General features: G+C 45.7%; 1 protein-coding gene across 1 annotated transcript in view; it reads right to left on the reverse strand.

Annotated features, from left to right (window-relative positions):
- Positions 1–14,385, reverse strand: part of LOC145337168 (complement C1s subcomponent-like) — a 45,816-nt gene that overhangs the window by 11,476 nt on the left and 19,955 nt on the right. Inside the window, exons 7-8 of the mRNA XM_080181957.1 lie at positions 8,789–8,901; positions 3,620–3,707 (exon numbers count right to left, since the gene is read on the reverse strand). Of these exons, the coding sequence (XP_080038083.1) occupies positions 3,620–3,707; positions 8,789–8,901 (201 nt within the window). The remainder of the gene's footprint in view (positions 1–3,619; positions 3,708–8,788; positions 8,902–14,385) is intronic.

Here is a 14,385-nt window from a genome sequence, read left to right on the forward strand (position 1 = left end):
GAAATTCTGCACATTCAGATAAACTGACTTCAGTTTCATTTTTACTACAATTCCCTGTATTGACCTTACTCTCTGATGCAGTATTGCCATGAAACTCTCTGTTCCTTCCAGTCTCACTTATCTTTGCTTTACTCAGATTGATATACTTTCCCACTGCCTCAAAGTTTTATTCGGATTTCTAAATCTCTTGTCACTTGAACCCTCTCTACCCCTTGCCCCCAACTTGTCATTATTGTAAAACCACTTTTCCCCACTCTGCCCATATTTCCTTGCACTCTTATATTTGTCCCTTCCTGTCACACTCTTACTTATATCGATACCCTGCAATATTGCCTTGTCCTTTTCCTTTAACTGCCCAAATTTCCTTTCGATATTGAGCTCCATTTCTTAATTTAAAACCCTGTCTGCAGATCTAGGCTCATCACTACACTACTCTTTGTACATTTCAGGTACAGACCATCTCAAAGGTATAGCGCCCCCCCACCCCCCACCTTCCCCAGTACTGGTGCCATTGCCTTAGGAATCCATTTTTTCCACACTAGTCTCTGAACTATGCATTCAATTCTCTTAGCATTTATATCTTACGCCATTTTGCTCATTCCTCAAATAGTAGTGCAGAAATTATTACCTTTCAGCCTTTTAATTTAATCGATAGCTGCCCATACCCCTGTAGCTGGATGACTAACAAGCTAAGCATCTGCAAAGCATTTTTTTAAATTCATTTGTGGGACATGAGTGTCACCGGCTGGCAAGCATTTATTGATGTGGATATGCCGGCGTTGGACTGGGGTAAACACAGTAAAAAGTCTGTGTTGTCAGACTTTTTACGAGCATTTATTGTCCATCCCTAGTTGATGGTGGTGAGCTGCCTTCCATGTGTTGTGGGTTGATCCACAATGCCATTAGGGAGGAAATTCCAGGATTTTAACCCAGCAACTGCGTAGGAGGAATGATATATTTCCAAGTCAGGATGGTGTGGGGCTTGGGGGGAAATCTGCAGGTGGTGGTGTTCCCATGTATCTGCTGCCCTTGCCTTTCTGAATGGAAGTGGTTGTGGGTTTGGAAGGCGCTGCCTAAGGAGCCTCGATAAATTGCTGCAGGGCATCTGGGAAATGTGCATGATGGGGAAAGTAGTCAACTTTTAACAATCCAGTGTCTGAGAAACAGTTTCTTTTGTAGGCAAGTGTGCTAAGATGTACTCAACAAAGAATATAAAACTAGCAGATGTGGACTGTTTTGCAAGCTAGCATTAGGAAAAATGGATGACTGGTCATCCATGTAGGTGACGAAGAAACTTTCTCAAGGCTGGAAGAAACTAGGTAAAGGGTTAAACTAGGTTAGCAGGCTCAGCAAAGAGACCTTGAGGAATCAATCATTGCTTAAGAAGACCACAAAGGGTTTAGGATTCAGAGAAGATCCATCGAAGGGAGCCTGATCACCTCGCCTTGCAATGGCCAGTATTAGAGTCCAAACCATGAGTCTTGTGATTCACTGTAACTGACAAATAGTCAGTACTGTTACAAGTGAAGAGCTGTTCGGTGTTTATGAAGTATTCAAACAGGTAAGTACTTTAACAGGCGAGGACCGAGCTGTTCAATGTTTATCAAGTGTTTTTTCAAATATCTCGTATCAGTGTCTCTTTGTCTATCGTGTCTGTTGACACCCTAGTTTGAGGGTCAACACCACCTCAGCACAAACATTTTCTTAATCCTGCCTATTTTGTTATTAGGAAATGTTCTCAAGTCTACCTTTACTAATTTGAACTCTCCAATCTATGTGAAGGTTCAGGTTATTCACTATCATGGTGTTGTTTTTCCAACTCACCGACATTATTTCTTAATTCACAGTCTGCCCTACAGGAGCTGGTTCTAAGAGGTATTTTCCCTTGCTTCACCCAAACAGATTCTATATTTTGATCTTTGCAACCTTTCTCATGGCTGTACTGATCCCGTAATTTGTTAATGGGGTTAGTCTGATCCCAGGGTTTGTGGCAGACAGCTCACACCTCCTCCTCTTCTTCCTCAAGTGCCCCGAATTAAAATAATCAGACCAAAATATTGAACACTGTGCCCCATAGTAGATAGTAGGGCAGGTGGGCAATAACTTAACTTCACATAATGAATGACTGCCTCCTGGTCCAATGTTCCTAAATGGATAATAGTTTGATCAAATAGTTAACATTGAAGTTGCCAGGATTTAAGGAGAAATGACAAAGAGGGAGACCAATTCCTATCAGGATACATACGCCGGAATTCTACTGCCCCGCCTCCCACAAGATCGGAGTGAGTGAAGGGTGGAAATGGAAATGTCTGTAGACCTCAGGTGGGATTTTCCGGTCTCATAAGAACATAAGAAATAGGAGCAGGAATAGGCCATCTAGCCCTTCGAGCCTGCCCCGCCATTCAATAAGATCACGGCTGATCTGTTGTGGCTCAGTTCCACTTTCCCGCCCTCTCCCCATAACCCTTAATCCCCTCTCTTATCAAGAACCCATCAACCCGCTTCTTAAAAATATTTAGCGAGGCAGCCTCTCTCTCTCGCGTTGAGTGAGGCTGTAAAATTCTGCTCATTGGGCAGAATTTTATGAGATTGATTCTAAGTGTCAGCTACTGTGAACATGGGAAAGTTCCTGATCCATTTTTTGGGTGAGTTTTCACACTCAATTTTATACGCTCAGTCACTGAAAAAATGATCCAGACTGTTTCCAGCTGCTGCAGGCAGTGGGCTGGGCTTAATTTGCCAGCCAGCCACTGGAGGGAGCTACTGAGCATGTGCAGAACTCTGATTCTGCACATGCTCAATAGCAACTGCGGGGGTCTGACAGAGAGGGAGACTGCTGTCTGGACCCCCCCGTCCCACAGTCGCAGGGGTCATGGCCAATCGTGAGCCCTGATGTGGAGATGCTGGTGTTGGACTGGGGTAAACACAGTAAGAAGTCTCACAACACCAGGTTAAAGTCCAATAGGTTTATTTAATCATGAGCCCCACAGTGCATGGACATTTAGCCCCCGCTGCCCCCCCCCCGCCCACTGCCCAGACTGATCAGGCCACCCCCGCTTACATGATCCACTGAGTGGACTTGGGCTCCCCTCCACTCCCCTCGCTCGGGCCTCCCTTCATGTCCTGCCCCCAAAGGCCCTGCCTCCACAAGCCCTGCCCCATAGCCCCAGCCGCCTGGCACTGCCAAGGTGACCAGTGGGCACTGACCAAGTGCCAGGCTGGCAGTGCCAAGGTGGCACAGCCCAAGGAACACCCCCCCACTTTGCCCTCGGCCTACCTGGGAGGCCTCAATGGCCTCCAGTTCTACCAGCGAGGCTAACAGGAATGCTCTCCTTTTGTAGGGAGCAGGTGCTTTCCTTGCTGGAGCGATCCTCTCCTGGCGAGGCCAGGTGAGCTGGAGGATTGCTCACCAGGTTTATTAAACACATGGACATTCAAATTAGATATATTTAGATAAATTATTCAGTTTCTTGCCTATTTCCAGCGAGAGGCTAACCTCCCGAAAATTTCAAGAACTGAGAAATCGGATGTGATCCTGATTTCTTGGCTCCTGTGTGATTTTACCAGCTCACTCTGTCCATCGATGGTAAAATTCTATCCACGGTGTTATTTCACTTACGTTTGCACAAGTATGAGTGGCTGTTCCAAGTCCCATCCTTCTGGCAACGCACCACGACAAACTCAAGGTACTGCTTGCTCTCTGTATCCTGCAGAGTTACATTAAGGAAACAGTCTTAAAGCAGAACCATAGAAACCTGATGCAAGTTCTCAAGAGTGAGGCTTCGTCTGTGGCGATGTGACACCACCAGAATAGGGCAACAATGGGAGGGGTAACTAAGAGATGCAGCAACTGATGCAATTTAACTTCAATTAAAATAAATCTAGAATATAAACTTGGTGGTGGGTGGGGGGGGCGTATTTTCTGGGCCCAGTTATCGTAGAATAAAGTCACACATTGTGGCCATTAACTTCACATAAGATCCATAAAGAGAATAGCACGAGCAAGAATTCAGACACAATGTTCCTGGGTCCTCCTAATCAGGTGCAGGCCCAGTGACTGTTCAAACCAGGGGAATAGTTGCCCTTCATCCACCCTGTCCATGTTCCTCTTAATCTTATAAATCTTAATCAGGTCGCCCCCTCAGTCTTCTCTGCTCCAATGAAAACAACCCAAGCCTTCACAACCTCGGTTCGTAACTTAAATAATCCATCCCTGGCAGCAAGCTGGTGAATCTCCTCTGCACCCCCTCCAGTGTCATCACATCCTTCCCACAATGTGGTGACCAGAGCTGCAGATAATACTCCAGCTGTGGCATCACCAAAGTCCTAAACAACTCCAACATGACTTCCCTCCTTTTGTAATCCATGCCTCAATTAATAGAGGCAAGTGTCCCACATGTCCTTTCCACCACTCTGTGAAGATGCCCTTCTGCCTTCAGAGATCTATGGACAAACATGGCAAGGTCACTTTGTTCCACAGAACTTCCTAGTGTCATGCTATTTACTGAAAACTTCCTTGTGAACTTAGTCCTTCCAAAGTGTACCACCTCACATGTTTCAGGGTTAAATTCCATCTGCCACTTATCAGCTTATTTGACCATCCCATCTATATCTCCTTGTAGCCCAAGACATTCAACCTCACTGTTAACCACCTGTCCAATCTTTGTGTCATCCACAAACATGCTAATCCTGCCCCGCACTATGATGTTTGTATAAATGACAAATAATAGGGGAGCCAGAACAGATCCCTGTGGTATGCAACTGGACACTGGATTCCAGTCACTAAAACAGCCTTCAGTCATCACCCTCTGTCTCCTACAACTGAGCCAACTTTGAATCTAGTTCATCAAATGTGCCTTCTTTATAAGTCTCCCACGTGTGACCTCGTCAAAGACTTTGCTGAAATCCAAATTTCAACTGCACTTTTCTCATCTACACAACTGGCCACCTCCTCAAAAAAAGTTCAGTCTAATTTGTTAGGCATGACCTTCCTTTGACTAAGCCATGCTGACAATCACTGATCAAGCCTTGCCTCTCCAAGATAGATTATCTTCTTCAGAATTTTCTCAAATAGTTTCCGTATGGCTGATGTGAAACTCACTGGTCTGTTGTTCCTGGCTTATCTCCACAAAAGTTCCTAAGTAGCAGAACCACATTAACTTTTCTTCAGTCCTCTGGCAAACCCACCCCCATGGCCAGAGAGGAATAAAAAAATTTGGATCAGAACCCCTGTAATTTCCTCCCTTGCCTCCTATAGTAGCCTGGGACACAATTCACCTGGACCTGGAGAGGTGTCCAGTTTAAAGCCTGTGAATACCTTATCCTCTTCCTGTGTCAATTTGCTCAAGGACATTGCAAGCTCTCTCCCTGAATTCCATACCTTCATCCTCATTCTCTTGGGTGCAGACGGATGCAAAGTATTCATTCAACGCTTCACTAATGTCTTCTGGCTCCAACCTCAGTTGGCCCTCTTGATCCCAAATGGACCCTACTCTTTCCTTGGTTATTCCCTTCCCATTGATATACATAGAACATAGAACATAGAACATTGCAGCGCAGAACAGGCCCTTCGGCCCACGATGTTGCGCCGACCAGTTAAAAAAAAACAATGACCCACTAACCTAAACCAATCCCTTTTCGTCCATAAACCTATCCACAGACCTCTTAAACGCCCCCAAACTAGGCGCATTTACAACTGCAGCAGGCAGGGCATTCCAATCCCTCACCACCCTCTGGGTAAAGAACCTACCCCTGACATCTGTCCTATAACTACCCCCCCCTTAGTTTAAAGCCATGCCCCCTCGTGCTAGATTTTTCCATCAGAGGAAAAAGGCTATCACTATCCACCCTATCTAAACCTCTAATCATCTTATATGTTTCAATAAGATCCCCTCTTAGCCGCCTTCTTTCCAGCGAAAACAACCCCAAATCCTTCAGCCTCTCCTCATAGGATCTCCCCTCCATACCAGGCAACATCCTGGTAAACCTCCTCTGCACCCTCTCCAAAGCCTCCACATCCTTCCTGTAATGTGGGGACCAGAACTGCACACAATACTCCAAGTGCGGCCGCACCAGAGTTGTGTACAGTTGCAACATAACGCTACGACTCCTAAATTCAATCCCCCTACCAATAAACGCCAAGACACTGTATGCCTTCTTAACAACCTTATCTACTTGATTCCCAACTTTCAGGGATCTATGTACACATACACCTAGATCCCTCTGCTCCTCCACACTATTCAAAGTCTTCCCGTTAGCCCTATACTCAACACATCTGTTATTCCTACCAAAGTGAATTACCTCACATTTCTCTGCATTAAACTCCATCCGCCACCTCTCGGCCCAGCTCTGCAACCTGTCTAAGTCTTCCTGCAAACTATGACACCCTTCCTCACTATCTACCACACCTCCGACTTTGGTGTCATCAGCAAATTTACTGATCCACCCAACTATACCCTCATCCAGATCATTAATAAAAATCACAAACAGCAGTGGCCCCAAAACAGATCCCTGAGGCACACCACTTGTAACCGAACTCCATGATGAATATTTACCGTCAACCACTACCCTCTGTCTCCTATCCGCTAGCCAATTCCTAATCCAGTTCCCTAGATCACCCCCAATCCCATACATCTGCATTTTGTGCAGAAGCCTACCATGGTGAACCTTATCAAACGCCTTACTAAAATCCATATACACCACGTCCACTGCCTTACCCCCATCCACCTCTTTGGTCAATTTCTCAAAAAACTCAATAAGGTTAGTAAGGCACGACCTACCCGCCACAAAACCATGCTGACTATCTCCAATCAACTCATTACTCTCCAAATAACTATAAATCCTATCCCTAATAATTTTTTCCAAAACCTTGCCCACAACAGAAGTGAGACTCACCGGTCTATAATTCCCGGGGAAGTCTCTGTTCCCCTTCTTAAACAATGGGACAACATTCGCTAACCTCCAATCATCTGGTACTATACCAGAGGCCAACGACGACCTGAAGATCAGAGCCAGAGGCTCTGCAATCACTTCTCTTGCCTCCCAGAGAATCCTGGGGTAAATCCCATCCGGACCAGGGGACTTATCTATTTTCAGACCCTCCAGAATATCCAGCACATCCTCCTTATCAACTGTAACACTGTCAATTCTACTCCCCTGCAACCCAGTGTCCTCCTCAGCTATATCCATGTCCCCCTGCGTGAACACCGAAGAGAAATATTGGTTCAATGCTTCACCAATCTCCTCCGGTTCCACACATAACTTCCCTCTGCCGTCTATAACTGGCCCTAACCTTGCCCTAACCAACCTTCTGTTCTTGACATACCTATAGAACGCCTTAGGATTCTCCTTAACCCTATCAGCCAAAGTCTTCTCATGTCCTCTTTTAGCCCTTCTTAGCTCGCTCTTCAACTCCCTCCTAGCCAATCTAAAGCTCTCTAGTGCACTATCCGAGTGCTCACGTCTCATCCGAACATAAGCCTCCTTTTTCTTTTTAACCAACGAATCAACTTTTTTGGTGCACCACGGTTCCCTAGCCCTACCAATTCCTCCTTGCCTGACAGGGACATACCTATCACAGACTCGCAGTAGCTGCTCCTTGAAAAAACTCCACATTTCGGACGTTCCCAATCCCTGTAATCTCCTAGTCCAACCTATGTTTCCTAATTCTCTCCTAATAGCCTCATAATTACCCTTCCCCCAGCTAAAACCACTGGCCCGAGGTTCATGCCTATCCCTTTCCATCACTAAGGTGAACGTAACCGAATGGTGGTCACTATCACCAAAATGCACCCCAACTTCCAAGTCTAGCACCTGGTCTGGCTCATTTCCCAGCACCAAATCCAATATAGCCTCACCTCTAGTTGGCCTATCTACATACTGAGTCAAAAAACCTTCCTGCACACTTTGCACAAAAACTGACCCCTCTAACGAGCTAGAGCTATAACAATTCCAATCAATATTAGTAAAGTTAAAATCCCCCATAACAATTACCCTATTACTTTCACTCCTAACCAGGATCGTCTCCGCAATCCTTTCCTCAACCTCTCTAGAACTTTTAGGAGGTCTATAAAAGACTCCCAACAGGGTGACCTCTCCTCTCCTATTTCTAATCTCCATACTAATGGCATATCTTGGATTTTCCCTTCTTTTATCAGCCAGAGCTTTCTCTTATCCCCTCTTTGCTCTCCTATTTGCTTTTCTTTAAAAATAGTCGCTGATTCAGCTTTACAACTGCCTGAAAGGGCAGACTGAGCCTCAGTTTAATGAAAGATTGCACCTCCAACAGTGTAGCTCTCTTGCACCATCATTTTGGGTTAGATTCCTTCACTCAGGTGTGACTGGGCGGCACGGTAGCACAGTGGTTACTACTACTGCTTCAGAGCTCCAGGGACCTGGGTTCAATTCCTGGCTCAGGTCACTGTCTGTGTGGAGTTTGCACATTCTCCTCGCGTCTGTGTGGGCTTCCTCCCACAGTCCAAAAATGTGAAGGTTTGGTTTGATTGGCCATGCTAAAATTGTCCTGAGGTGCGAAGGGTAGTGGGTAAAATATGTAGGGATATGGGGGTAGGGCCTGGGTGGGATTGTGGTCGGTGCAGACTCGATGGGCTGAATGGCCTCTTTCTGTACTGTAGGGTTTCTATGGAGTGGGAATTGATCCGTTAATCTTTTAAATCAGAGCAGAAAGCACAGACATAAAAATGACAACAGTTTTGGCCAGAATTAAAAGGGTTCCAGTGTTCATGGTGGTTCTTCAAAGGAGCACACAATTTAATGGCTGATAACTTACGTAGAGCTCAAACCCATTTTCACAGTGCAATTCCACAGAATCTTTGTAATCATATTCCTCTTTCTTCGGACGCATGAAGCTGTGCTCCATAATCTCAGTGGGACATTGCTTAGCTGCAGGTAAAACATACAGGACACCACATTAGATTTCAACAGAACACAAACAAACTTTCCCCAGAGTAATATGAGGGGCCAGCAGACAGAGGCCATTCAGCCCAGTGTGACTCTAACAGCCAATCATTCCTCTCCTTATCGTGTGAAATTCTTTTCCCTTCGAATATTCACCCATATTCCCCCTTTGAAGGTTATTTTTGAATCTGCTTCTGTTTCCTTTTTCAGGCAGCACCTTCCAGATCATATCATGTGCTTCTTTAAATCAATATATTCTCTTCATTCCTCTCTGATTCTTAAATTTGTGTCCCTCTGGTCATGGACCCTCCTGAGACTGGGAATAGTAATTTGCCATCTACATTGTCAAAATTCCCCCTAATTTTAACCTTTATTACATCTCCCCTTAATAATATAAAACAATTATATGATTAAAAAGAAAATTAGGAAACCATTTCACAGTTAAGCCCGGCTAACTATCTTTCTCTGTGTTAGTCGCCAAGTACCGACTGTGTTTCAGTGGATACAAATATCACTGCAGAGTCATAGTGCTGAGGCATCAAGTCCCATGCAAGAGAGTTGAATCCAGGATGATAATTCCAGTGTTAGTGAGGCCGCACTGTCAGAGGGTCAGTGCTGAGGGAGTGCCGCACTGTCAGAGGGTCAGTGCTGAGGGAGTGCCGCACTGTCAGAGGGTCAGTGCTGAGGGAGTGCCGCACTGTCAGAGGGTCAGTGCTGAGGGAGTGCCGCACTGTCAGAGGGTCAGTGCTGAGGGAGTGCCGCACTGTCAGAGGATCAGTGCTGAGGGAGTGCCGCACTGTCAGAGGGTCAGTACTAAGGGAGTGCCGCACTGTCAGAGGGTCAGTGCTGAGGGAGTGCTGCACTGTCAGAGGGTCAATGCTGGGGGAGTGCCGCACTGTCAGAGGGTCAGTGCTGAGGGAGTGCCGCACTGTCAGAGGGTCAGTGCTGAGGGAGTGCCGCACTGTCAGAGGGTCAGTACTAAGGGAGTGCCGCACTGTCAGAGGATCAGTGCTGAGGGAGTGGCGCACTGTCAGAGGGTCAGTGCTGAGGGAGTGTCGCACTGTCAGAGGGTCAGTGCTGAGGGAGTGCCGCACTGTCAGAGGGTCAGTGCTGAGGGAGTGTCGCACTGTCAGAGGGTCAGTGCTGAGGGAGTGCCGCACTGTCAGAGGGTCAGTGCTGAGGGAGTGTCGCACTGTCAGAGGGTCAGTGCTGAGGGAGTGCTGCACTGTCAGAGGGTCAGTACTAAGGGAGTGCCGCACTGTCAGAGGATCAGTGCTGAGGGAGTGCCGCACTGTCAGAGGGTCAGTGCTGAGGGAGTGCCGCACTGTCAGAGGGTCAGTGCTGAGGGAGTGCCGCACTGTCAGAGGATCAGTGCTGAGGGAGTGCCGCACTGTCAGAGGATCAGTGCTGAGGGAGTGCCGCACTGTCAGAGGGTCAGTACTGAGGGAGTGCCGCATGTGGCAGCATGTGGCGTCCGGCAGCTCATCACAGGACATGTGAATCCCGACGCGGAGGTCTCCCTCCCCACTGTCTTCTTGTCCCGTCCTCAGTCTGATGAGTGACTGTTTCCTGATCCTGACCAGGGGTCTCCTGTTGTTCAGGTGCAGCCTCCAGCCTGGGTTGGCCCAGGAGCCGGGTGATCATATACCAACTCATTAATGGGATTGAAATCAGATCAATTCAATGCTAATCAGCCTTGCTCCCTTGCTGGGTGAGATCAAATTTGCGCCAGTAGGAAGAACTGGATAGCAAAACGTTTTACAAACGCAGCAAATCCCATTTTTGGGGCCACACAGAATTTTCCCAATTTAACGCAATCCGTTCTGGTCACGTTGCCGTTGGAAACCCACCCACTATAAACAGCATATAGATTATTAGTGGTATATAGATTATAAGAATCATATATATTATTAGTGGAATACAGATCATAAAATCCCTACATTGGAGGAGGCCACTAATCTCCAAAACAACATCTCACCCATGCTCGCCCTACCCAGTATCTGCATTTAGCATGGCCAGTCCACCTAACCTACACATCATTGGGTTGTGGGAGGAAATTGGAGCACCCAGAGGAAACCCACACAGAGAACATGCAAACTTCACACAGACAGTCACCCAAGGCCAGATAGAACCTGGGACCCTTGGTGCTGTGAGGCGGCAGTGCTAACCACTGTGCCATACAGTTGATTATAAACAGCATACAGATTATTGGTAGCATTTAACTTAAATAGTGAAGCGGTAAAGAAATAAAAATGTCAAAGGTTGACGTTTTAAGAGTAGTGGTGGAAGGGTATTTTTCAGTCTGGAGATCTGTAACTAGTGGTGTTCCGCAGGGATCAGTGCTGTTGTTTGTATAAATGTTCTGGAAGGAAATGTGAGTGGTCTGATTAGTAAGTTTGCGGGTGACATGAGGGTTGGTGGAGGTGCTGATAGTACTGGGGTATGTCAGAGGATACAGCAGGACATAAATAGATAGAGTCTTGGTAGGTGGACTTTAATCCAGACAAATGTGAGGTGATGCATTTTGGAGAATCAAATTTAGGTGTGAATTATACTGTAAATGGCAGAACTCTGAGGAACATTAACATACAGAGGGATCTGGGCGTGCAGGTCCACAGTTCTCTAAAAGTGGCAACATAGGTGTCCAAGGTGATTAAGAAGGCATACGGCATGCTTGCCTTCATCAGCTGAGGCAGTGAGTACACGAGTTGGGAAATCATGTTGCAGCTATATAAAACATTGGTAAGGCTGCATCTAGAGTATTGCATGCAGTTCTGATCACCACACTATCAGAAGGATGTGGAAGCTTTGGAGAGAGTGCAAAGAAGGTTCACCAGAATGTTTCCTGGTCTTGGGGGTGTTGTCTACGAGGAGAGGTTGAATAAACTAGGATTGTTTTCACTGGAAAGATGGAGGCTGATGAGAAATCTGTAAGAACTCTCACAACCCCAGATGAAAGTCCTTTGAAAGGCCTTTGACAAGGTACCGCATGGTATTTTGTTGCATAAGGTTAAATCTCACAGGATCCAGGTTGAGGTAGCTAAATGGATACAAAATTGGCTTGATGACAGTATGTGGGTATGCCGGCGTTGGAATGGCGTAAACACAGTAAAAAGTCTGACAACACCAGGTTTTAGTCCAACCTATTTATTTGATAATATACTCACAAGCTTTCGGGGTTAGTCCCTTCGTCAGGTGAATTCACCTGACGAAGGGACTAACCCCGAAAGCTTGTGAGTATATTATCAAATAAATAGGTTGGACTAAAACCTGGTGTTGTCAGACTTTTTACTGTGTTGATGACAGAAGCCAGAGGATGGTTATAGAGGGATGTTTTTCAAACTGGAGGCCTGTGACCAGCAGTCAGTGCCTTAGGGATCAGTACTGGGTCCACTGTTATTTGTCATTTATATTAATGATTTGGATGAGAATATAGGGGGCATGGTTAGTAAGTTTGCAGATGACACCAAGATTGGTGGTATAGTGGACAGTGAAGAAGGTTATCTCGGACTGCAAAGGGATCTTGATCAATTGGGCCAGTGGGCTGACAAATGGCAGATGGAAGTTTAATTTTGGTAGATTGAACCAGAGCAGGACTTACTCAGTTAATGGTTGGGGAGAGTTACAGAACAAAGAGATCTAGGGATACAGGTTCATAGCTCCTTGAAAGTGAAGTCACAGATGGACAGAGTGGTGAAGAAGGCATTCGGCATGCTTGGTTTCATTGGTCAGAACACTGAATACAGGAGTTGGGACGTCTTGTTGAAGTTGTCCAAGACATTGGTAAGGCCACACTTGGAATACAGTGTACAGTTCTGGTCACCCTATTATCGAAAGGATATTATTAAACTCAAAGGAATGCAGAAGAGATTTACTAGGATGTTACCGGGACTTGATGGTTTGAGTTATAAGGAGAGGTCGATATATTGAGACGTTTTTCTTTGGTGTGTAGAAGGCTGAGTGACGATCTTATAGAGATCTATAAAATAATGAGGGGCATAGATTAGCTAGATAGTCAATATCTTTTCCCAAATATAGGGGAGTCTACAATTAGAGGGCATAGGTTTAAGATGAGAGGGGAGAGATACAAAAGGGTCCGAAGGGTGGTGATGAGTGTCTGGAACAAGCTGCCAGAGGTAGTAGTAGAGGTGGGTACAATTTTGTCTTTTAAAAAGCATTTAGTTATATGGGTAAGAGGGGTATAGAGGGATATGGGTCAAATGTGGGCAATTGAGACTAGCTTAGGGGTTTAAAAAAAAAAGGGCAGCATGGACAAGTTGGGCCAAAGGGCCTGTTTCTGTGCTGTAAACCTCTGTGACTCCATGACTCTATGAGCTTGTTCCAGACTCTGAGTCATAGAGTCATTGAGGTTTACAGCATGTAAACTTAGATGACTATAAGTCCAACAGGTTTACTTGGAATCACGAGCTTTTGGAGCACTGCTCGTTCATCAGGTGAGTGGAGGTTAGTTCACAAACACAGCATATACAGGCAAAGACACAACTACAAGGTAATTACAGATTAGTATATGAAGTGTAGTTGGAATGTGAGTCTTTACAGTTCAATACTGCATCTCAACATCGAGGAGAGACTTTGTAGAGATCTACAAAATTATGAGAGGCAGAGACAGGGTGGAGAGTCAGAGACTTTTTCCCAGGGTGGAAGTGGCAATTACAAGGGGGCACAGCTTCAAGGTGAGAGGGGGCAAGTTTAAAGGAGATGTGCAGGGAAGTTTTTCATGTAGAGAGTGATGGGTGCCTGAAATTATACCTCTCATAATTTTGTAGATCTCTACGAGGTGGTGGAAGCAGGCACATTAGCAACATTTAAGAGGCATCTTGATAGGTACATAAGAACATAAAGAACATAAGAAATAGGAGCAGGAGTAGGCCATCTAGCCCTTCGAGCCTGCCCCGCCATTCAATAAGATCATGGCTGATTTGAAGTGGCTCAGTTCCACTTTCCCGCTTTCTCCCCATAACCCTTAATTCCCCTGTCTATCAGAAACTTATCTATCCGTGACTTAAATATATTCAGCAAGGCAGCCTCCACCACTTCAACGGGCAGAGAATTCCGGAGATTCACCACCCTTTGAGTGAAGAAGTACCTCCTCAACTCCGTTCTAAACTGTTCCCCCCCCCCTTATTTTGAGGCTGTGCCCCCTAGTTCTGGTACATGGATAGGGAGAGAATAGTGGAATATGGCCTGAGTAAGGGCAGAAGGTTGTTATTTTAGATTAGTTAGGGCATCATGATCAGCAGTGGGCTTGGGGATCTGTTCCTGTGCTGTACTTTGTTCTTTGTTATTCTTTGCAAGGGAATAAAAATGATAAAGGTTGAGGCTTTAATATGATTGCATAGTGAGGTTTAAAAATCAATAATTAAAAAGAGAATAATAGAAAAATGGTTACAGATTCCTTTGTTGAAGAAAACCAGCTTCCTCCTAGTTACAAAACAGCTTAAAGTCAGC

This window comes from Carcharhinus amblyrhynchos, unplaced genomic scaffold (assembly GCF_965287045.1).
Source record: "Carcharhinus amblyrhynchos unplaced genomic scaffold, sCarAmb.v2.hapA scaffold_44, whole genome shotgun sequence".
Lineage (NCBI taxonomy): Eukaryota > Metazoa > Chordata > Chondrichthyes > Carcharhiniformes > Carcharhinidae > Carcharhinus > Carcharhinus amblyrhynchos.